At 40.7% G+C, this 25,000-nt stretch overlaps 2 protein-coding genes across 5 annotated transcripts in view; one reads left to right on the forward strand and one right to left on the reverse strand.

The window, feature by feature from the left end:
- The window catches only part of LOC121301155 (amyloid-beta A4 precursor protein-binding family A member 1-like), a 7,198-nt gene extending 5,077 nt beyond the window's left edge, over positions 1–2,121 (reverse strand). Inside the window, exon 1 of the mRNA XM_041230290.1 lies at positions 2,104–2,121. Coding sequence (XP_041086224.1) covers positions 2,104–2,121 — 18 coding nt within the window. The remainder of the gene's footprint in view (positions 1–2,103) is intronic.
- A 2,331-nt stretch (positions 2,122–4,452) lies between these two features.
- On the forward strand, positions 4,453–15,324 carry arrdc2 (arrestin domain containing 2). 4 transcript variants are annotated; one of them, XM_041230708.1, is made up of 8 exons: positions 4,453–5,109; positions 11,831–11,900; positions 12,101–12,248; positions 12,475–12,577; positions 12,717–12,973; positions 13,413–13,575; positions 13,958–14,112; positions 15,139–15,324. In XM_041230708.1, exons 1-8 carry the CDS (start codon positions 4,851–4,853, stop codon positions 15,190–15,192), a joined length of 1,209 nt encoding a protein of 402 aa, XP_041086642.1. In that variant the 5' UTR covers positions 4,453–4,850; the 3' UTR covers positions 15,193–15,324. The 4 variants fall into 4 exon arrangements, with proteins under 4 accessions (XP_041086642.1, XP_041086641.1, XP_041086640.1 ...); XM_041230707.1 differs by having other exon boundaries at positions 4,454–5,109; positions 12,098–12,248; XM_041230706.1 differs by lacking the exon at positions 4,453–5,109 and adding an exon at positions 9,536–9,979.
- Positions 15,325–25,000: the final 9,676 nt, after the last annotated feature.

Below are 25,000 nucleotides of genomic sequence, written 5' to 3' on the forward strand. Positions count from 1 at the left end.
TCCTAACGAGGACACAACCATTGGCCTCCACCTGTGAACCATTAAAGTTGCTGTCACATTTTCTGGATAAAAACTCCACTGTTGAAGGATCATTGGTAAGGCTGTGAATCTGAAGGAAAATGAAGAGCATTCTACAGAAGTTAAAGATAAAGTAATACAAATGCATAGATTAGGAAAGGGTACAAAATAATATCCAAGTGTTTGGATATCCCAGTGAGCACAGTTGGATCACTAATCACAAAGTGGAAGCTGCATCACACCACCCAGGTACTGCCAAGAAAAGGCCGTCCCTCAAAACTCAGTGCTCAAACAAGAAGGAGACTTGTGAGAGAAGCCACAGAGAGGCCAACAATCACTTTGAAGGAGCTACAGAGTTCAATGGCTGGGAGTGGAGTAATGGTGCACCAGTCAACCATATCAAGAGCTCTGCATAACACTGGCCTGTATGGGAGGGTGGCAAGAAAGAAGCCGTTACTCAAAGTACCTGAAAGCACGTCTGGAGTTTGCCAGAAAGCATGAGAGTGACCCAGTTGCGATGTGGGAAAAGGTTTTGTGGTCAGATGAGACCAAGATAGAGCTTTTTGGCCAAAACTCAAAGCGCTATGTGTGGCGCAAACCTAACACTGCCCATGCCTCAAGACACACCATCCCTACAGTGAAGTATGGTGGTGGCAGCATCATGCTGTGGGGATGCTTCTCATCAGCAGGGACTGGGCATCTTGTTACAGTTGAAGGAAGAATGGATGGAGCAAAATACAGGAAAATACTGCAAGAGAATCTGCTTCAGTCCGCTAAAAAACTGAAGCTTGGGAGGAAATTCACCTTTCAGCAGGACAATGATCCCAAGCACAAGGCCAAAGCAACATTGGAGTGGCTCAAGAACAAAAAGGTGAATGTCCTACAGTGGCCCAGTCAAAGTCCTGATCTCAATCCCATTGAGAATCTGTGGCACTATTTGAAAATTGCGGTCCACAAGCGTCGTCCAACCAACCTGAACAACCTGGAGCAAATCTGCCAAGAAGAATGGGCCAAAATCACTCTGACACTGTGTGCAAAGCTGGTACATACTTACCCCAAAAGACTTAAAGCTGTTATTGCAGCGAAAGGTGGCTCTACCAAATATTAATGTGTGGGGGTTGAATACTTATGCAGGCAAGATATTTCAGTTTTTTATTTTTCTTAAAAATATTTCCCAACATAAAACCAATGTCACCTTACAATAATTGATTTTGAGTTTAAGTGTTTTAAAATAAAATATCGAACAGAACGAAATTTCAATGTACCATTTGTAATTCAGTAATATGAGAGAATTGGTCAGGGGTCTGAATACTTTTGCAAGGCACAGTGTATATATATATATATATATATATATATATATATATATATATATATATATATATATATATATATATATATATATATATATATATATATATATATATATATATATATATACATACACACACATACACACACACACACACAGTACTGTGCAAAAGTTTTAGGCAGGTGTGAAAAAATGCTGTAAAGTAAGAATGCTTTCAAAAATAGACATGTTAATAGATTATATTTATCAATTAACAAAATGCAAAGTGAGTGCATAGAAGAAAAACTACATCAAATCAATATTTGGTGTGACCACCCTTTGCCTTCAAAACAGCATCAATTCTTCTAGGTACACTTGCACACAGTTTTTGAAGGAACTCGGCAGGTAGGTTGGCCCAAACATCTTGGAGAACTAACCACAGTTCTTCTGTGGATTTAGGCAGCCTCAGTTGCTTCTCTCTCTTCATGTAATCCCAGACAGACTCGATGATGTTGATCAGGGCTCTGTGGGGGCCATACCATCACTTCCAGGACTCCTTGTTCTTCTTTACGCTGAAGATAGTTCTTAATGACTTTCGCTGTATGTTTGGGGTCGTTATGCTGCAGAATAAATTTGGGGGCAATCAGATGCCTCCCTGATGGTATTGCATGATGGATAAGTATCTGCCTGTACTTCTCAGCATTGAGGAGACCATTAATTCTGACCAAATCCCCAACTCCATTTGCAGAAATGCAGCCCCAAACTTGCAAGGAACCTCCACCATGCTTCACTGTTGCCTGCAGACACTCATTCATGTACCCTCTCCAGCCCTTTTGCGAACAAACTGCCTTCTGCTACAGCCTAATATTTCAAATTTTGACTTATCAGTCCAGAGCACCTGCTACCATTTTTCTGCACCCCAGTTCCTGTGTTTTCATGCATAGTTGAGTTGCTTAGCCTTGTTTCCACGTCGGAGGTATGGCTTTTTGGCCACAAGTCTTCCATGAGGGACACTTCTAACCAGACTTCTCCGGACAGTAGATGGGTGTACCAGGGTCTCACTGTTTTCTGCCAAGTCTGAGCTGATGGCATTGCTGGACATCTTCAGATTACGAAGGGAAGTAAGCATGATGTGTCTTTCATCTGCTGCAGTAAGTTACCTTGTTAGCTGAGTTTGGCTGTTCCTCATCCAGTTTTATTCCTCCTACACAGCTGTTTTTGATTCAGTTAATGATTGTGTTTCAACCTACGTATTGAACTGATGATCATTAGCACCTGTTTGGTATAATTGTTTAATCATACACCTGACTGTATGCCTACAAAATCCCTGACTTTGTGCTAGTGTACCTAGAAGAATTGATGCTGTTTTAAAGGCAAAGGGTGGTCACATCAAATATGGATTTAATTTTTTCACACCTGCCTAAAACTTTTGCACAGTACTGTATATATATATATATATATATATATATATATATATATATATATATATATATATATATATATGTTGTGAGCAGGGAGAGGGTTAAATTCCTCCCTGCTTTAAAAAAAAAAAACATGTGCAAATGCACATTGGAATTTGGAATTGTTTTGTTAGTTCATTGTCACCTGCACTTGGCTATTATTGTAAATTAGAGCCAAGTGCAGCGTTTAAAAGGATTGCAGCCAGATTGTTCAGGGCTGCTGTGTGTGAAGAAGTCCGCTTGATAGTGTGCTCAAGCGTATTGAAAGAAAGGTACTGTGTAAAGCCTTTTTGTGTGTTTTGTTTTTGTTTGATTTGGTCTAATAGGTAAACAGCTTAGCTGTCCTGTTTTATAGTTTTGGTTCCTGTTTTGTGTTTTAGTAAGTGCTCGAAAAAAGAGCTAGGTGTTTTGTTTATTTTTATTTTGTAAAAATTAACGTGCATGGAAGCACGTTTTCTTTCAATTTCTGTGTGCTGGGTCATTCTTAAAAGGGCAATGAACCGCGGAGAGTTGCAGCATGTTTATTATATATATTCAGCTAGTTATAGTTATAATATATAATTTGAGGAGGAGAAGCCAGTGTAGCAAATTGTGACAGGGATCAGAGCAGTGGTGCTCACATGACCGAAACAGAACCAGCATCTCTGTGAATCCAAGATGGGTTTCTGTTTGCTCACATAGCGCTCTCCTGACCAGCCCTGTCATTTGCTGACCCTGCTACTTATGTGTGGCTGAACTGTAAGAAGTTTATGAAGAGAGGAGGCAGGGCTGCTGTCACAGGGAATGGCAGATAGCTATGTGGCGATGGTTACTGTAAGAGCGTTTGTTAATGTCAGTGCACAAGTGGGGCGTTTGAAAATGTTTCATTTGTGTAGCTTTTAGGCTACAGATACAGTTTCCATAGTGTTATATATGTGTCAAGACCATATGCATTTAAAAAGCTGTAGCCTATATGTGAAATACTTTATGAACATGTGTCTGGTGTAACATTTCTTATATTTTTATACAGACTTTTTTTCTCATTTTATCTTGGGGGGGGGGGGAGGGGGGAGGGGGGAGGGGGGGGGGGGGAGTTGATTTACAAACATGAGCACCTATAATGAAAGTATGCTATCTTGACCTTGATTTAAGTGAGAGCTCCTCGTGTTAATGGTAAGAGATGTGTGCATACCGATAATGTATCTGTGGAAAGGCAGATTTGAAAAAGACTGATTTTCTTTCCTGGTACCGTGGAGCAGCCAGGTGCCTTGAGCAGATAGTCCAGGCTGTGATTTGTGTCTGTTTTTATACCTGGAGTACAAATCACTGTACATGAAGTGTCTCTAATGTGTGTTTACATTGCAGGTACATAGTGAATACATGTGCACTTAAGGCTGGTTTATGCTTATCTCGCAGATAAAGCCTTACCTCAGTGCAGACACTTCTATGGGTGCTCCAGAAGGAGTGAAACCCCCCCAAATGACTAATCATTGCCCCCCACACAAGATAGAACGTGACAACACAAGCGTACACGGACTTCTACAGGACGTGGCGGGGCGGGGGTATTTAAAGAACAAAACGCTTCCATTGGTAGAGAGAAGAAACTCAACTGTGTAATCTTATTGGGATACACGACGTGGGGGCAGACACTTCTATGCATTTATAAATAAACATCGAAACAGAAACTGTAACACGCTCCTGGAAACAGACAGGTTCGGGGAGAGTTACAAGTGGAAGCAGAGGTACTCTGTATTGTTTGTAAAGGAGGGTGGGTTGTTGGCACAAGAATTATCACGTGACTGCTCTTTCCAAATAGTTTCTCTCAATATTGGCATCAAAGAAAAAAGCTAGGTAAACTCTGCAGGGCTTGAAAAAGCAAGGGTCTTTTATCTGGCACTGGCTGAAACGTATAAAAGCTGTCATCGTTGGTTTATCGCAGGTGACAGTTCTGCTAAGTGACTAGATGACTCTGTGAGGACGCTCCGCGACGGATCTAGTGCTTTTTTGTGAACTGAATTTCCAAAGCTTGTATACTTTTTGAAGACCTCTACAAGAAGTGACCGCAGCTAACGAGAAAAAAAAAAATCAGATTCTAAAATATCAAAATGCTTTTTAAGAGCCTCAAAAGTTTCTCTGTGGAGCTGGAGGGCCCCGAAGACGCGGTGTTCACCAGCGGAGAGATGGTGTGCGGGAAGGTGGTTCTCGATCTCGGCAGGGAGATCAAGGTGAGGTCGCTGAAGGTAGTGGGCAGTGGCGAGGCGACCGTGCACTGGACCCAGAACCGCAGCGTGGGCGTGAACATCATCTACAACGACTACTCGTCCAGCCAGACCTACTTCAGAAAGCGGTTCCGTCTCATCCGAGGTAGGGGCAATGTCAGGAGTTTATTTTGAAACAGGTGCCATGTCAAACCAGGGAGGGGAACTAAAGAATCTACCTGTCCCCCATAGTAAAAGCGTAGCCTTGCAAAGCGCACAGGGTTGTGGTCAGGCATATTGAAAAGCATGGCAACTCTTGAGTACTAGCTCCCCCTGGTACCTGTTCAAACATGTTTAAAGGAGAGATAGACTTTAAAATGTATTTTCTGAAATATTAGTATGACCAACATTATTACTGCTTCCTTTTTATTGCAAAGAAAAAAACATATTTATTTGCTTTTTAAAATGTAATGTCTGAACATTTTTCAAATGCAAAGCTACAATTAAAGTTGTTGCTGGTACACTTTCTTTGCTGTAGGTCACAATATTTAATTGCAGGCAGCTATAGCTATATTTTTCTATACAACTAATTTGACCCCGGTTAGGATAAAATGATATTGACTGTATTAAACTTCAGACCCAGGGCAACTACTCTTAAAATCAACATCTTTTAAAAACAAATAAGAAAACCACTTTTGTTAAATGAAAAGTTTATATTTCTTTAGAAATCATGCAAACAGCAGAGATCGTGTTTTAAGTTGTTGTGTTTAATTAAAGCTGTGCTGAGTGATTCGCAGATTGGATTCGGCGCACCATCACTCACTGGCTACCACTGTCTTCAACACATTTTGTCCACATGTTCATATAACTCACTGCACAAAGCAGGCTTTGTTTCTGTAGCTGTCAATGCCCATTTGAAAGAGAAGTTAAAGGATCGGCTGCTTTGAGTTTCTGACTGTGCCGGGAAATGCTGGAGTTTGACGTTCATACAAATATTTATTTAACATGAAACAGTTCGGAGCAAAGTCTGCAATCTAATATTTGTTCTTAAGTAAACACTCTGCTTTCCATTCCAGTCAGCAAACTGTTATCATACAGAAGTGTGTTCACACGAGCTTGGACAAATAAATAGAAACACCTGCCATATCATTGTCAGTCGGGTATAGCTATGCCATTTACATAAGTCATGCAATGGAAGTCCTGTTTCGGTTTTGTATTTTCAGAACAGTGTTTAGCTAGTGCTGAGGTGGACATGGGTTTGTCATGCTTGAAGATGCTTTTAAAATATCAATGAATATTCTTACATGTTAAATTAGCTGGAGAATACAGGTTGCAGTTCATGAAATCTCATGGGAGTCAAATCAGTCTGATACCCCTCAGTCTGTTACTGAAAAGAGAGAAGCACTCTTCAATCTGTAAAGCAGATTGTGTCTCTATTTCTGATGTATGCATTGACTGCCTCTTTAAAAAGAAAAAAATGTTATGAACAAATACCACCAAATACACTTCAAACAGTGTGTTCCAATATTAGCTTTTATGAAATGAATCGCCTGTCCAATAGCGATCAGTCCAGTAAAAGACTACTTGTTTGTTCAGCCAGGAGTTTTTAAAAAGTGCAACCTGGGTTACCTAAGCAACAGGCAAGCAGCAGGTGGGAGAGCTTGATTGAGGTTAAAGTGAGGCAAAGCCGCAGTGTGGTAAGTATTAGTGTTACAGTGTCTTCTGCTGGGTCTGGGGATGGGAGTTTGGCATTCAGGGTAGGGTGTGGGCAAGCACTTTCCAGAGTCCAGCAATTTTGAAATCTTAGTAAAAACTTTGTCTTGATCTTATTTGACCATGTATAACTTTTAATGTTTTGTTACTTATGCAATATAGGCAAAGGCACATAGTCTATGTACAGAAATCTGAATTCGAAGATCTGTCATTTCATAGTTTTACTTTTAAGGGAGTGTGTGTGAGAGAGAATGTGTGTGTGTGTGTGTGTGTGGGGGGGTGGGGGGGGGGGTGTGTGTGCGAGTGTGTTTGTGTGTGTGTGAGTGTGTGTGGGGGGGTGGGGGAGGGGGGTGTGTGTGCGAGTGTCTTTGTGTGTGTGTGAGTGTGGAACTGCAATCCTCCTTCTCCCCAGCCTCCACTCCAATGGTGTCAAATACAAAGTTCATGGGGCTTGGGCAGTTTTATCTAGTATTTATTTTGTGTATACGAAGGGTGAGAGCAGTGTTAGTGTGGTCTCTGTATCACCCACATTTACATTACACAACATCATATTCCCAGGAGCTCTTTCAAGAGATTTGTATTCTATTTTACCACCTTGCAGTTATTAACACTCCTCAAACCAACCAAAACAGACTTAATAAAGATGTCATGTGTTTACTCCCTGCAAAGCAACACAACAACTTGGCCAGGGATGGTGTGGGTGGGGCCGGTGCTGAGATGTCTGGTGAAATTGAGATAACAGCCAGGCACGTAGCCCTTCAGTAGCCGAAACAATCCTAAAGCCCCACCCTCAGATAGAGCCGTCAAACGGAAATAAAGAAAGGGACGTTACTTCAGGGCCTCCTGTGGGACATCTTGAGACACGTGATTCATGCTGTCTTGCCAGTGGCATTGCATTTGTGACACACATTGTAAACCTGCTACACTGGTTGGTTGTGTGTGTTGGTTGATCCATTGTGATACTTTTGCCGTATCCAAATTCCCCCTGTGGTGCTGTCATTGCTACCTTCTCTCAATACAGACCCAAGGCGATGCCTACTGTAATCGATCGTGTCTGATGAGATGATAATAGACGTCAACTAAAGACACTTACCTATGGATTAGTGTTTAAAGTAAGTGCAGGATTGTGGCGCCATCTTGTGGCGAGAATAGCGCAGCACACTTACATTTGTATTCATCTGTAGAAACAAGAGGTTTGCCCAGATAGTGTTCAGTGTGATAACTGGATATGATGCGCTGTTTTAGAATATACAATGGTGAACTGATGTCTTTATTGTTGGGCGTCGCTTGGTCAAGTAGGTAAAATAGAGTATTGAACGAAAAAGAAAGTAAAATTGGTAAAGAACACGAGGGAAGGAGTGTTTCACATAGTTAGTCTTCTTAAATGACGGTCATGGGAACGTTTTGTCTCGGTGGCGCTCTGGTAATATTCTAATATTTGTGTAATTAATTGTTCAGGCATACAAACCACAATGTAGCGATCTCGGTTAACGCAGGCAGGCAATCCACACTCAGGCTCGAACCCGGGACCCTCGCACTGATAGCGCTGTGTAAAGGAGCCCGTGTACCGGGTTTATGTCTGTATGTGATTACATCACCTACCAGCCCTGCTGCTGCCTTCCCCCGTGCACGCTACAATACTTTTTTAAACGTGCCTTTCAAATTGTTTAAGTTCTGTTTGTACAATGTTTTTATATGCCTTTACTTTTTTTTTTTTTTTTTGCCACCCTAATTATTAACAGTAGATGCAATTGAGTTTTTCAGTGCAGATTCGTTCATCTGCGTGTTCATTTTGTAACGTTTTGCATGTCCTTGCTTACTTTCGCATGATACTTTGGGGGTGTACAATACCGTGGCATTGTGTATTAAAATAAAGTTACTTAATACCCACTGACACACCCTTTTAACGGTGCTGCAGGAATTGTGCAATGTAGTTAACGCTATAAGGTTGTGAGTTAGTGGCTTCTCCATGATTGCATCTGAAGTGTTTGCAGATGTTGGTGATGTTACGTGCTAAACGCTGGCTCTCAGTAGTCGTCAAATTGTGGCAAATATTGTAAAGAAACACCACCGGTGCTATACACATTTATTATTATTATTATTATTATTATTGATTGTGATAATCTGTACTATTTTTGACAGTAAAGGAGGAGACTGAGAGATAACAGTTATTAACAAATGTATTATACTTGAAACAATGTATAGCGTGTGTGTAGTTGGACAATATTTCCACAAGATGGTGATCTTGCACACAGAGGACCCTCCTAAGAAAGGGAAGACAGTAAACATGTTTTTAGTAAGTTCAAGATTGTGTAAGACGCGGAAGTGGACACTGTGTTCTTTCATACATATTTACAGCCTGAGAGTGAAGAAAAATGCTTTATGTATTTAAAAAAAAAAAAAAAAAAAAAACTTGCTTTTGTTTTGTATTTAATGAATTCAGTTATCCTGCGTTATATACATTACAATACGACATTGAACACGTTTCACTATATTGCAACGAAAAAAATAACTCGTTTTAAATTATTTTAAGCCTCATTCAAAATAAAAATGCACGTTAATGTAGCCATATAAATGATGAATAACGGTAAACGCTGCAGACTATTGACTCTGAGTTTTTATGCGTGCATTTCTGTAAAGACGATTATAAACTTAATACAAAAAAGAGGCTAGTTTTAAACGGGGATATAATATAAGGTCACGTTGTATAATGTGTGTTTTGCAAAATGATGTCACGCTCAAATAGGAGCATGCTCGGTCAACTTGTTTTGTTCAAAACCTGGAAGCATCAATCACAAAAACCAAGCCGAGCCCTGTCGCTGTCGACACGCCCTCTGAAGATGTTTATTAGCCAGCAGCAATCTTATCTAGCCTCTGATTGCATTGCATGTATTAGCAGCGGGCCGCCCCCTGACGTGCTATTAAAGGTACTTTGGGGGAAGTCCGTCTCCAGTTTGATAGTCTTGTTTAGGAACTTGAAAGAGAAGTTAGTGTGACTTACATACAGATCCAAAGAGAGACCCGTGTGCTACCTGCTACTAGACCAGAGATGATTTTCGACAAAGTAAAGAAGTTCGACATTGTGTTCGACTCCCCCGAAGTCGACTCGCCTCCCGTGTTCAGCAGCGGCGACGTTGTGTCCGGGAAAGTGCTGCTGGAGCTCGGCGCCGCATCCAAAGTGGAGTCGCTGAAACTGCACGCCCTAGGGTTCGCCAAGGTCCACTGGACCGAGTCTCGGAGTGCGGGCTCCAGCACCGCGTACACTCAGAATTACTGCGACGAGGTGGAGTACCTGGACCGGCGAGAAACGCTCATGCAGGCAGGTCAGTGTGAGTCTGGACCTCAAGAGCAGCATTACAGCGTGGTTAGAGATGATTCGGGTCAAAGAGTTGCACGACTAGACAAGTTATGTAATGTTATAGACAATGTTATTACACAATTATTCATTCATATATATATATAATTATGCACACACACGTTCTGTACATACCATATAGTTGTATTAAATGTCAGTGCGAATGGTAGCCACGGTATGCGATTTACTTTATTCTTTTGAAAAAGAAGAATTAAATGAAATTCGCAGGGAAATTTGTTTGTTTGTTTGTTTGTTTTTTCCTTAAACACACCTGCTCCTACAATTACACCATTTACTTATTTTAATTGTCCTCTTGAGATACTTTGTCGCCAGCGTCTAACCAACCAAACGTGGTGGATGTACAAATAAAACCCTTAAAAGAAGAAAAAAAAAGTGTTTATTATAATATGGTTACAGAAAATTATTTTGCAACAAGAGACTTCAGTGGCGGTTCGTAAGTTTTGAAGGCGGGTGACTTGCATTGAATTTTGTGTAATTAATTACACGCAAAAGTTGTGGTAGTCTCACACGTTTTAGATCGAGTGATAGGCAACTGAAACAAGCATACCACATTGTCTATATCGGCAAAATGTAAGCAGGCTTTATTTAAAGGTGACATTCTGCATAGCGCTGTCGCGATTAGATGGCAGGAAACACGTACCCTGTGTAGTCCGCTTCATTCGGAGTGAAAGTTTGCCAATCTGCTCCCCCACACCTGTGTCACATAAGAAGAACATAAGAAAGTTTACAAACGAGAGGAGGCCATTCGGCCCATCTTGCTCGTTTGGTTGTTAGTAGCTTATTGATCCCAAAATCTCATCAAGCAGCTTCTTGAAGGATCCCAGGGTGTCAGCTTCAACAACATTACTGGGGAGTTGATTCACAATTCTCTGTGTAAAAAAGTGTCTCCTATTTTCTGTTCTGAATGCCCCTTTTTCTAAACTCCATTTGTGACCCCTGGTCCTTGTTTCTTTTTTCAGGCTGAAAAAGTCCCTTGGGTCGACACTGTCAATACCTTTTAGAATTTTGAATGCTTGAATTAGGTCGCCACGTAGTCTTCTTTGTTCAAGACTGAACAGATTCAATTCTTTTAGCCTGTCTGCATATGACATGCCTTTTAAACCCAGAATAATTCTGGTCGCTCTTCTTTGCACTCTTTCTAGAGCAGCAATATCTTTTTTATAGCGAGGTGACCAGAACTGAACACAATATTCAAGATGAGGTCTTACTAGTGCATTGTACAGTTTTAACATTACTTCCCTTGATTTAAATTCAACACTTTTCACAATGTATCCGAGCATCTTGTTAGCCTTTTTTATAGCTTCCCCACATTGTCTAGATGAAGACATTTCTGAGTCAACAAAAACTCCTAGGTCTTTTTCATAGATTCCTTCTCCAATTTCAATATCTCCCATATGATATTTATAATGTACATTTTTATTTCCTGCATGCAGTACCTTACACTTTTCTCTATTAAATGTCATTTGCCATGTGTCTGCCCAGTTCTGAATCTTGTCTAGATCATTTTGAATGACGTTTGCTGCTGCAACAGTGTTTGCCACTCAGTGAATGACCTTTGCTGCTGCAACAGTGTTTGCCACTTGTCACAGCAGCAGCCAGGCAGGTCTCAGTGTAATGTTTGACGAGGCTTGCAGATAGACTTATTAGGTATTTTTTGTTTTGGTATCAAGGTCATGTGATTGCCTGCACTTTACAGTTGACCATTGAGAACTGCATTATCAACTGATGGTCCAGGTTTACAGAAAGAAAATGTATGTTACCAATAAATTCAAAGTGTTTTTTGCTCTTGTGTTTTCAGATAATGGGGAGCTCACCATTCTGCAGGCTGGAAAGCACGAATTTCCGTTCAGCTTCCAGCTTCCTGAAGAGTAAGTGTTCCCAAAACTTCATTCAGAACTCTACTATCTCTCTCTCTCTCTCTCTGGCTTAGCAGAACTACAAGAAACAGTGGATGCGACTGTATGAAAGTCAGCTTGACAAACGCTGAAATGTGAATTCTAAGGTGCCGTGTGCCTGGAAAAGACCAAAGAAAAAATTAACTCAGTCTTTCTTTCTCCTTTTTCAGTAGAACTCTGGTGACCTCCTTTGAGGGCAAGCATGGCAGCATCCGATACTGTGTGAAAGCAAAGCTTCACAGGCCTTGGAACACGGTGAAGAAAATAAAGAAGGAGTTCACTGTGATCGAGCCCATTGATATCAACACGCCAGCATTACTAGTAAGAGGAAATATATATTAATCTGTCATTAGTGGCAAGTGAGTGATGGCTTTGGTTGAGTGGGACTTTGTATAGTCAATGCACTGTCCTTTTACTTCTGACTTCAGTAGTAGAAGCGAGGCCCCCAGGGTGGTGTTCCCAGTTTCAATCCATAAATTGAGATTTGTTATTGGATTGCACTGCGGTTCTTTTTATGCATCGTTTTTTTTCTGTTCCTCTTTGCCAGGCATCTCAAGCTGGCAACAAAGACAAAATGGCGCGGATGTGGTACCGTAACCTGGGGCAAGTTTCCCTCACCGCCAAGATCGACAGAAAGGGCTACACACCGGGTAAACAACAGCTCTCTTCATCTGTGCATGAATGTGAAGCTTCAGATGGTTGCTGTGTGAGCAACCCTAAATAGTTGTTTTGTTGAGGGTGTATGTTTCTTTTACTCACAGGGTGCCTCTTGTGTTTGTTTGTTTCCAGGTGAAGTGATCCCAATCTTTGCAGAATTCGACAACTCCACCCACCGCTCTGTGGTCCCGAAGGCTTATATCACTCAGACTCAGACCTTCATTGCCCGCGGCACCATGAAGCAGAAGAAATCCGTCGTGGCCACTCTGAGCGGCGACGCGGTCGGAGCACGGAAACGGGAGACCTGGCATGGGCGAGCCATCAAGATCCCTCCCGTGGGGCCGTCCATCCTGCAGTGTCGCATCATCCGTGTGGAGTACACGCTGCGGGTACGAGCCCCACGCCAGCGAGAAGCGCTGCACTGCTGAGCGCACGCAGATAGGGAGCTAGGCTTAGCACTGTTTATATGAAAGGGTGAACTGATCATAAACAAGCACAGTGCTCCTAATCCTGAAATACTCATACAGTACCCGAAAGGTTAAACTTTTCCATAAAACCTAGAGCTATGGGATTGTTGCCAAATACAACTGAAGTGTATAATACAAGTCTGATGACCCTAAAAACTATTAACAATGAACTTATTAATAGAGAACAATGAACTGAGGAACTCCCTAAGTTATAAAAGACACACACATAAGTGCCATTTTTAATGCAAATTGCTTTTAGACAGGTTTTTTGTTTTGTTTTTAAGTCAGTTACAAGCATATATTCCTTGCAAATGGATAACAAGCTCTGACTGAATGTTGAGCTGTTGCCTTGTTTTTGCAGGTGTGTGTGGATGTCCCTGGAACCTCCAAGCTGTCCCTGGAACTGCCCTTGGTCATGGGCACCATCCCACTGCACCCCTTCGGCAGCCGCACCTCCAGCGTGAGCAGCCAGTACAGCGTCAACCTGGATTGGCTCCGCATGGCCATCCCCGAGCAACCTGAGCGTGAGTACTACCTCCGACTCACCTTCCTACAACTGCGGCTTCCTTCAATGCAAACCGCAAGCATCAGAAACTTGCAGGGAGTTTTGGCGAATGCCTCCTTCAGTGTAACTTTGATATTATGGGACAGTTGGTTTCTAGGATTGTTACAGTGTAACATTTAAAATTAACTACTTTTGTTGCAGGAGGAAACAGTACATTTATGGTTTAATAGTTTCTTGCTAGCTTTATCATAAATAGTTTAACTTGAATGGAGCCCATAGTCTTAGTAGGTTTTACCTTTTGTCATCACCACTGTCTTATTAAAGGTAGATAAAACTACTAGATTCTCTGGTCTTGGTCTCCATAGTCTACCTGTCTAAGGTGTCCTTGTTTCCCCCCTCAGCTCCACCAGATTACTGCGCCATTGTCTCTGACGAGGAAGCCGAGCGCAACATGTCCCCACCTCTGATAGAGGAAGACTTCACGGGGGTCTTGCAGCGCCCCTTCTTCGCCTACGTGCAGGAGTTCCGTTACCGCCCCCCTCCCTTCTACTCTGAGGTGAGTCGCTGAGCATCCACACTGCCTGGGGTCTGAGAGGGAGTTTTAGCAGTTGTGCCTGTATGAAGTACGAAACTAGAAAGAAACCACTTGCACGTAAGGGAGCAGTTCTTGTTCTGCATTTTCTTGATGGATTTATACTGTCTGTATAGTATTTTTTGTTATTTCCTTTGATGTAGCCCTAGATGTAGATCTGCCTTGAGCTAAATTCTTAGAATGGAATGCACCTGATTTGAAATAAACAAAAAACATGAATCGAAAAACTTGAAACACAGATGACGTTTGAGACACAACTGTGCTTGATTTTAGTCTTTAGAATGTACAATTTTAATTAATATATCTATTTTGCTTCTCTTAATGACAGCATAATGCATACAAATATGAAACCAGGATGCTTGCCCCATAATATATACGGACCATCAAAAGAAACTTCTCATTATTATAACACATCTATTTAAAAACAAAACAAATGTTTTTGGTTTATTTTTAATCACTTGATCATTCATCCTTGACCATGACATGCTCGAGTGACTGTGACTGAAGCATATGCACTTAATCACCTAATTAGTGAGAAAGTTGGTTGGACACTGGATATGGATTGATTTCAGCTGTTGAATTGCAAGCTTGAATAAAAGCAATAAAGAAAATCACAGAAAAAAATAAAAAGCCATGTCTGTCAAGAGAGCAGCACCTTCGTGCGATCGGCATGTTGGAGGCTGGACTAGGGCAGCGTACTGTGGTTCGCCATCTTGGGTGCTCACAGCCAGCAGTTTCAAACCTGGCGAGATGGTATAACCATGCACTCTGTCAATGACAGGCCACGAACGACAGATCATTTTGCATCATCGTCATGATGTCAATTGTTAATCGGCACAATAAAAAGTCATCTCACATTTTTCGATCGCATCTAGTAAATTCTATCCAAATAGAAGTGATAAGTTTCTTTTGATGCTCAGTATATATTTCAAACTCAGATCTAATTTCATTGTATTAGTGATGGTAATAACCCTCCGCTCTCTTTTCCAGGTTGACCCCCATCCTCAGATCTCCAACATGAGACAACGCTGCATGACATGTTGAACAGCACGACGTGACTGAATGGAAGTGATTTCGCCTGGATTTGTTATCCAGAGATTTGATTGAAGTCCTGAAGCGTGTTTTGCTAGGGGGCGTGGTTGAAGAATGAATGGTTTCTCCCCCCCCCCCCCCCCCCCCCCCCCCCCCCCCCCCCCCCCCCCCCCCCCCCCCCCCCTTTTTCCAAGGATTGGAGTGCGGATGAGATTTGGAACTGGATGCCAGGAAAACCCTGAACCTGCATCCGCTGGTCTCCCACGCGCAGCTCTGATGCTGGAAAACTTAAGTGATACAATGCAGATTGCAGAAGAAACAAAGCACTCGCTGTTTGCGATTCTGTGGCGTACAAGGATGAAAATAAAATCTTCTAACCGTAGCCTTGGAGTCTGTCATATCAGGGCAGCATACGCCAATGCAAGAAGAAATGGGACATTTGCTGCACTGCAGAAATCTGAGTTCTATGTGGTACATACTGTGGTACACACCAATGCAAAGCCTTCACCTCCTAGATATGCAAACTTGCAGGAATATGCAGAATGCCAAAAGCAAAATGTTTCAGAATAACACCAAAAGTTAGGGAGACGGAATTTGTTTGTTATTATGAATCCAGCTTCTCATGGAAGATGCATAGCCAGTTGTGTTCTTTTTATAGGAGTGTATAAGCTGTACTGCAAAGTGAGAATGAGACATGTACAGATATATGAACCAGGCACAGTACTTTTATACAGCTTTTACTATGCTTGAAATGTTAAAACAGATAACCAAAGAAGCTAAACTCTTTCAGGGAGCAGTGCAGGAGGGTGGGAATCCATGGCTTTAAAATACAGTTCCTCCTGATTTTGTTATCTGAGCCATACTGTTTGTGAATAAATAGTGACTGATTATTACAACACATTCCATAATGTAATAGAGCGGTCTTTCAGTTCCCATACTGTGATGGAAATGGAACGGTCGCCCTGTGTTGGTGTGGGACTGTAACACAAGACAGAGCAAATGCAAAGATTGTTTAGATGTTTTGCAAGTAGTGTTTACACAAAAAGGGAGTCAATGTCTTGCCAAAGAAAATCTGTTAAGTACCTATGAGGTTTTCTTTTGTGTTTTGCTATACGTTTTCTAATAAACAAAAATAAATACCTTCTTTATTTGTGATGTATTTTTTGTATATAGAAACGCTTCTGTGCAGAGTGGTATGAACTGGGTTACCTGGTCATGTTAATGCTGTGTCACTGGGGTCTTTGACAAGCAGCTCCTGGGAAGCAGATGAGCACCGATTGGGTAGATCACCTCCTCCTGTTTGTGAATTGGGTTTCAGCTGCTGAACTCAAAGCATTTGAATGATTTACAAAAGACTATCCTACAATATGAATTCACTGCTTCTCTGCAACTTCAGATTGTTGGCTTTTACTAGTAACCCAGTGCATCAGGATTGTGCGACATATTCCGATCTGGCCAAACGTTTTGTGTCACCCTACTTAATTTTGGTTCGCAAACTCGTATGAAACCTGCTGATAAATGTTATGGTAACTTATTGAATTACACACTGCTTTGTAGTTTTCCATGTACTTGAAATTTAACATGAAATTCTGTACTACTATTATGGATTCCGGTAGACTTTTACAATATAATGTTTTAGTTTCTCTGATTTACACATGATTTTGTGTGTAATATATATATATATATATATATATATATATATATATATATATATATATATATAATATATTACTTAAAAAAAAAAAAAAAAAAAAAAAATTGAGGCTAAACTACCTTTTTACACCTGCAGTGACCGAGAGCTGTACGTGTTGAAATGCAGCTGCAGTGGCGAGTGTGTGTCTCTGCGTGTTGCCTGGTGAGCGTGTTTGTGATGATGTCAGAAGCTCCCCAGCTGAGTGAGGAATGATATACTCTGAAATGAAGGAGGCCGTGACAGCAGCAGTCTTATCAGGAGGGCTGCAGGGATCCACATGGGGCTATGAATAGGGAACTTCCAGAAGGGTTGCTTCTCAGAAGTGAGACACTGCGTGCCAGCTTTTCAAATAGCTCATATATTTCTGAGCCACTGGAATAACTAAATATACATTTTTAGTAAACCTAAATGAGACAGACGTTATATATCACGTGATCATGTTTTTGTAAATTGCTGCTAATATCTCATAAACCATTTCAAATAATGACTTCATAATCACAGAACCTCTGTAGTCATAATTTGATGTGTTTTTATTCTGTGACCTAAGTTGACTGTCCTAAGCACACACTTGAGATCCTTAACCATGATGATCGCAAACGGGCACTTTCCAAAGACTCATAGCAAATATGTATTTTCATTTTAAAAAATCAGGTACAGCATGATGTGAAAGAATGTTCTTATTTTCCACGTCTCATTCACAGGAATTCTATCACACTTATACTTCCTAGGTCATTTCACAGTAGCAGGTCAAAGTGTGTTACTGACTGAAAGCATGTCGTTCAATAAGGGAAGCATCTGGTTGGTTAATGACAGGAAGGTAGATTTTAAAGGGGTGGGGCTACCCCTATTGTGACCTAGAAACTGCAACAATATCTGAAAGCATAGCTTGCAAATAGACCTGGTGCAGTAGTAGATATCTCTGAAAACTTGCTAAGGGCAATATTTAACACAAGTTCAAGCAAAAGAGGTTCTCTTTAATGTGTATATTGAGAAGTAACTTACAGCTTCAGCAGAGAATTTGAAGAAATATTAGGGCAACTCACCAAAACATATAAAAGGGTCTACATTCTAGTAAAGAAAAATTATTCACAAAGACATCCCCAAAGTACAGTACACACAAGAGATGATTAGAGATTACTACCTAGCCAGCATGTAAAACAATCTCACAAGACTACACTCTGGAAATGACTGGAGGCCAATAATATCCTCTCTGACATAGCATTGCAGCTCCTGCTTTCATTGGTTCAGCACAAACCACACAAAAGTTAGTCCAGCCCAGTGATCGAACATGCTAGCAATTCCTGCACTTTACAACACAGTGGTCCTCATTAGAATACTCCCAGGGTCAAACCCAGCCCTATCTTTAAGCCATCATGAATGAGCTGTTAGGGTTACAGACCCAAAGCACTTGAAACAGAAGACAAGAATTGGGGAAAAAATAATTGGGCACTCTAAAATAAAAAAAAAAGTAAAACGACTTAGTAAATAGACATTTTTTGGCTGTCACGTCTTCCAGACCTTTGTTCTTTGGGTCTACCCTTGTCTGGCCATGTCTAGTATTCTTGCGGGTATTACATATACTTTATACTGAATAGTTCATCTAGTAAATACAGAGATCCAGTGCTGCCTCTTCACTAATGATTGGTTCCTGGGCTCCTGGGTCTTGTTGACTCCATTTGGAGTATCGACTTGCTGCTCTCCCAGCCTCCCTTTCGCGGAATTCCTCCCAGCTTCTGGGAACGCCAGTGAATTTAGGAGACTCATATCAATTACTGCAAGCTCTCTGTTCCTCTGGTGTTCTTTAAACTGAAACGGGAATAATCACGGCAGCGAAAACAAGCTTTTAGGAAGCAGCTGAAAATAAATAGCTCCCTTAAACAAATAACAGATGGGATTGCCTTACGGTACTTTGACGAGGCGCACAGAAACATTGCAGCTGCAGAATGGGCCTTGTTGTTACTGCAGGTCTACAGGTCTGGGTCTGCACTGTATGGAGGCCGTGTGCATCAGCGCTCACTGCCCTGGTCTTATGGGATCTGATCTCGAGGTGTGGGAAGTGTGCTGCTTGACCTGGTCAATCCACAATCACTATGGTCTAGTGCCTTCCCTAGTCCCCTATAAAAGGTTACCAAAGTAATTTTGCATTTTTCCCATGCTTTTCCCATAGTTATATTATGCATTTACCATGGTCTGCCATGTGCTTTACTGTACCTCTCTGGGCTTTCCAAGGCATACCTATGCTTTAACATGCTGTTAAGGTGCTTTATTACACTTGGCTATGCTTTTACTAATGTTTATGAGTCTGTTTTATTTATATTTTTGTAGGAGAGAAGAATGGCTCAAGCATATCTTATAATACTGTTTGATGAGCTGTGCTATTTCTGAACACTGTTGTTCAGTGAATTGTACTAGTTTGAGTGTAATCTGAAGATGGAAAAAATCCCTTTTACAGCACATGGCTTCAGATTTCATCTATATGGACTAGGATTATCTTCTATCCTGTGCTGCAAAATCACTGGAGAAAGAATCTGTAATAAAGCATTACCACCATCCGACCACTGTTAGCCAATACTATAACGAGGGGCAAATAAAAACTGATGAAATCTACACACTAACTCAACACCACTAAGGCGTTGCACTTTAATCTGTAGCTTGATGCTTTTCTCTTGCTGCAAGCATCTGAATGGTACAGAGTGTGTGTCCTGGGCTTGTGGAATGGGCTTCACAGCTTCACATTCATGGTGCATGTGTTGTCTGTGTGTTTTATGCCTGATCTTAGAACAACCAGGCTCTGCTCTCCCATTGTTTACTATGGAGGTCTGCTATTACTCAATAACACACCGCGGATGAGTAGAGGTCAAATTCACAATTTAGAAATGAGAGATGAGCAAAAAGGACAAGCATTATCCTTGCAGAGAAAAGTGGAGATGTTGAAAGAGCTGGATAATGCAGCACTGTACAAGAAAAAGAAATCTCAACATTCCCGTAAACACTTTCTCAACCATTCTGAAAAAACAGGATACAATAACAGAGGCCTGTGAACAGCAAGCTGTGGGTGCAAGTTGTCAGCGTTTCTGGTTTGCTCAATACCCTGTCTCCTTGCCTTTGTGGACATGCAGATTTTTAAGTTGCAATGTATCATTTTTAAAAGTTCACAGCTGCATTTTCAATAAAATGCACAGTACTTTTGAATTTATAATACTTTTCATTGTACTGTAATTGAAATTTAATTTCAGTGTTTCTGTAACTTCAATATATTGAATATAATACAATATAGTGTATTTTAAGAATAACTGACAAGATTAAAAAAAAAAAATGTTTTGCCAGTCCCTTGAAATTCATATTAATGAGAGTTGACAGTATTTGATGATCCCATAATTACAAGAGCTTCATCATTTTCCAGAAATGTGCCTGTTTTTGTTACTTCAGCAGAAGAATGCTTAGTCCAGCACATAAGAAAAGTCCTTCGGGACGCTCCCCCTGTTTTTCCCGTCCTTGTCAGTGTTGACGGATGTTGCGATGATGTTTGGAAGACAACACGGTCTTGCTTTGTGTTCAAACATGTTGATTACAGTCCATGTGTAAACAGTTCATCATGCTGTCTGTGGCAACACAGATTTGGGTATTTGCTGGGAAAAACGCACGTAGGCTTTGAGAGCACATGGGTAAACCTGTTGCTCCTGCAGACAGTGTTCTTGGAACCATTCAGCTGACCCCCACAAGGCTGTGATGAACCAGAATCAGGAGAGGCGAGCTGAGGGATGATTCAGCTGTAGGGAAAAGCAGGGCAGGGGTTCAGGGGTTCACGTGTTCAGGAGTTCAGGGTTTCAAAGCACTCTGAAGGTTCTCAACAACAAAAGCAACACCCTACACTTCTTCAGGGGCATTCCATGAAAGCTGTAGTTTTGTTAGCAAGATTCTTTGTTCTTGTTTTCCATTGCTTGATGTTATTTAGAAAAAAAAGCATTACATTCTCATATTCTCAAATTTCTAATTATTCTTCTCAGTTTGAATGTGTTAAAAAAAACACAGAGCTGGAGGGAAGTTCCTTTTTGTTCTCAATTAAAATGACAATAATAGTTCTTGAATGCTGCTGTACCAGTTCTGCTCATGCAAGGCTTGAGAACACATTAGCAAGCCATCTGAATTTAAAAACAGCAGCTCATACTGTACATAACCTGTGTCATTAGATTCAATGTGTTCACAAAGCTAACAATACACATACAATTAAATTGCATTGGTTTCTTAACCATACACTAATAAGAGTGCATGTATTTCTCTTTCTGGAAATCTACCACTAAGCTATTTCAAGTCACTTAATCACTACTAGTTGGTTGTTTTTCCATTGTGTTCAACATTAAAAGGTAGAATAAATATGATGTATGAAGTGAATTCATTCTCTGATGCACACATCGTTCATGGTGTTTGCTTTCCAGTTATTTAGTTTCTGTTTTTTATTAATCCTTGAAGCTTATTTTAAAAAGTTTGACATCAGCATGGTTAATAAACATTTTTCAATGTACAGAACTTGTGAATTTACTCTTATAAAGGCATTGCATGGTACTCTTGCAGTTTTCCCATGCTATTCCTATGTTTATATGATTTATCATAGTTTGCCATGCTTTACAGGTGAGTTTTGAGAGTTGATTTAAAGCGAGCTACGATCAGAGCATCATGAACCAAAGCTGGGAGAGAGTTTCAGAGAGTCGGAGCCATGACGCTAAATGAGCGTTGTCCAAGTGTGGTGCACTTTTTCTTGGGGATAACAAGCAGGCCAGAGTCGGAGAACCTCACATAGCGTGTCAGCAGGTTGAGGCGGTACTCAGGAGCTATGTGATGAAGGGGCATTGTAGGTGAGCAGGGGAGTTTTGAATATAATCCTGAACTTTCACACAATAGTATAGAATATGAATGAGCAGTGAATTGTTTCATCACAGTTTCATAAGCAGTTCTCCAGATACATGCAAACATGTAAGTGTAACAGATGGACGGATGAACGGACAGACAGACACGCCCCTATATTCCCAGAATCCGAAGTTCTGAATAACTTTGTTAAATAATGTTAACGCCGAGTTCTGTCCCCCTTCGCGGGGTTAATAATTGTCTACACTGGGATCATTTTAAATACCCCCGTCCCTATTAAAAGAACAGTCTACTTGAGCTGGACTGAAGCTTAGGATGACAGGACATTCAGTTTGAATGCTATCATAGAACTGGACCATGAGAGGTCTTCAACACACGCATTCGGTGATTCCAGTATACCTGACAGATTCTTTGATTGGTTAAGTAATGGTCAAGCAAGGAATGAATTAGCTCTCCATGTAATTGTAGCAGCACATTTACAGGAACATGTCTAGACTTATCTCCAAGCTGACAAACAAAAAACTTGGGCTCGGTGAGTCATTTCTAAATCAAAACTAAATATTTCAACAAAACTCTTTTCAAGATAGGGCAAAAAGTTCCCCACACACACACACACACACACACACACACACACACACACACACACACACACACACACACACACACACACACACACACACACACACTAACTCAGCCAAACAGTTAACTTACTGAAAACATTCAGTAGGAGGGAGTGTGAAGAGAATACATGGGGGCAACACTGGATACCTTTCAGGCCAAGAAGACATTTGACCATAATATTCAATTACTGCACACAATAAACTTCACTGTTATGAACTAGATAGGTCTCCAATGTGTAGCTTCGAAAGAAAATATCAAACATATATTTTCATTTTAAAGCATGACATCTAGTACTACACCTGGTCACCAGGGAGGGTCTCTTTGACTGAGAAGTCATGTTCAGGGCCCTGGTCCGCTCCCAAGTAGGTTTAGAGCATGCCAACATGGAGTCCACTTTTGTTGACCAGTGGGCTCTGAGTGACGTGCTCTGCATGATTGTTTTTCGTTCATTATTACATTTCAACAATTAATTTAGACTTTTTTCTTTAAATGTAGTTAATGACCAGTCTTTGTTAGCACCCTCGTTTGTTTAGGGGGTACTAAAGTTCACTTTTTCATCAGTTGTCACATCAGCCACATCACCTTGAGGCAGCCTGCTCTTGTCTGCTCTCAGAAGCTACGCAAGGTTGGGCTTGGTTAGTACTTGGATGGGAAACCACCTGGAATAGCAGGTGCTGTTTAAAAGCTGATGTAGTCCCCCTACTGGTTGTTAAATAGGGCTGCACCTGGTAAGCGAAAGTAGGCAGTTTGCTTTATCTTCCAGGAAATGTGTTACACTTGCACTTGTGGGGTAATTTTAACTCAGCAGTTTCTTCAAGGTGAAGCATCTTACTGGCTGCAAAGCATGTCAGTCATTAGCAGAGGCAGCTGGCTGCTTACTTACAGGAAAGAAGATCCCCAACGGGGAGAGACCATTTCACTCTCAAGGTAAATGACCATGAAAGTGCATGACTATTTGAAAGCAAAGCATGCAAACAGAGAGGTATTTAAGCTGGTGTAGTACCAGATGCCATGTTATAAAATGAAAATACATGCATGCTAATATGTTGTCAATGAGCGTGGCGTGGAAAATGAATGGAATTATTTTGTTGGAACCAATTCCTTTAAAATACATTCATTTTAAAGGCCCTTGAAAGAAAATAGTAAAACTTACAATATCCACTGATATAAACAAACCAGCTTTAAAGCAACAGAAGAGCAATACTCACTATTCATGTAACAATTCCAGAAACTACCAGTGAGTCAGTGACAAGCAAGAGATAGGAACTGAAATATACATTCACTGGTTGAATCTACTTCTCATAAGAGGAAACTATGTTTTGGGTTTTTTTTTTGCATGTGACTTATGTTCCATGTTGTCTCAGCACTTTATTCAGGATCTTTATCAGCTAAATTTCTTGCTACACAGTCCAGTAAATATTGAATCATATATACACTGGTGGTCAGCATAACTGCATCTCCAGCCTTGAAACAGAATAACTGGGTGTGGGGTTTATTCTACCCCATACACCTTTCTTTGTAAAGATTTAGTAATCCCTGAATAGCATTTCTCCTTTCAATTCATGAAAAAGACTTAGACTTAGACTTACAGTCACTTTGAAATTATTCATTTACAAAATCCAGGCAAACATATTGAACTTAACTTCATTTAAATGGCTGTTATAGCTTCCTTACAATGGTATTTGCAATCTTTCTGAGCGGGTCTGGTTCTGTTGCTCCAATGTGAGTTTTTCTCAAAATCTGTCCCAGCTTTCAGTTGGTCTGGAGAATCCTGGGATTGAACAGCTTTCCTTTCTGCAATCAAATCACCTGACAATGTAACCTTTCAACGCTGACAATCTACTCTTTCTGTCTGTTTCCATCTGCTGAGGAGGTGGGCTGGCAGAGTGGGGAAAGTCACATCATTTGAATGGAATGAGGGAATCTGATCAGTGCTGGCACTTGGGATTCTCCAGGCAAGCTCACAGCCAGAGAAAGGCAGAATGAGAGAAAAATGAAAAACTCAAAATTGAAGCAACAGAACCACTTTGAATGATTGCAAACAGCACAATAATAATAATAATAATAATAATAATAATAATAATAATAATAATAATAATAATAATGTACAGTAGTGTGCAAATGTATTAAAATGCCTAATTTATATTCTTTATATACAGTACCTAGCTGCATGACAACCTCAGGTTAGTAATCAATGATACAATAGGCACTTTGTGCTTTAATTAGGCATCTTAAACAATTTTTAAGAAGTCATGCATTTGTGGCTCTGTGTTCCTTTCCTCTGACTATTTTAAATCAATTAAATGAGACACTCACTAATTTGCCAATTTTGACAGTTTTCCAATATATTTAGTTCCAGTGGTTTGATTTCTTTGTGCTTCGACTGAACCCCTGTGTATACTGCATGGAGTTGATTTGAAGAGGTGCTTGTGTTTATTAGATTCAATGTTATACCCCTTCTTCAGATGTAAGTGTAAATATTAAATATATAATATATACAATATTGCATACTGTGTTGCACATAAATATTAACCTATTTTATTCACATAAACATTATTCCCTCTAACATGCAAGAACTGTTCATTTTGAATGAACATTACAACACTGGGCTGCAAGTACCAACGGTACCTCCAGATCTCAATC

The sequence above is a fragment of the Polyodon spathula genome, chromosome 27 (assembly GCF_017654505.1).
Source record: "Polyodon spathula isolate WHYD16114869_AA chromosome 27, ASM1765450v1, whole genome shotgun sequence".
In the NCBI taxonomy this organism is placed as follows: domain Eukaryota; kingdom Metazoa; phylum Chordata; class Actinopteri; order Acipenseriformes; family Polyodontidae; genus Polyodon; species Polyodon spathula.

Excerpts from the sequence above, each read along its gene's own strand:
- arrdc2 (XM_041230705.1), top strand. The coding sequence starts at position 9,706 with ATGATTTTCGACAAAGTAAAGAAGTTCGACATTGTGTTCGACTCCCCC. Across the intron at positions 11,901-12,097 it reads AGCTTCCAGCTTCCTGAAGA|TAGAACTCTGGTGACCTCCT; the intron begins GTAAGTGTTCCC and ends CTCCTTTTTCAG. Across the intron at positions 12,578-12,716 it reads CAGAAAGGGCTACACACCGG|GTGAAGTGATCCCAATCTTT; the intron begins GTAAACAACAGC and ends GTTTGTTTCCAG.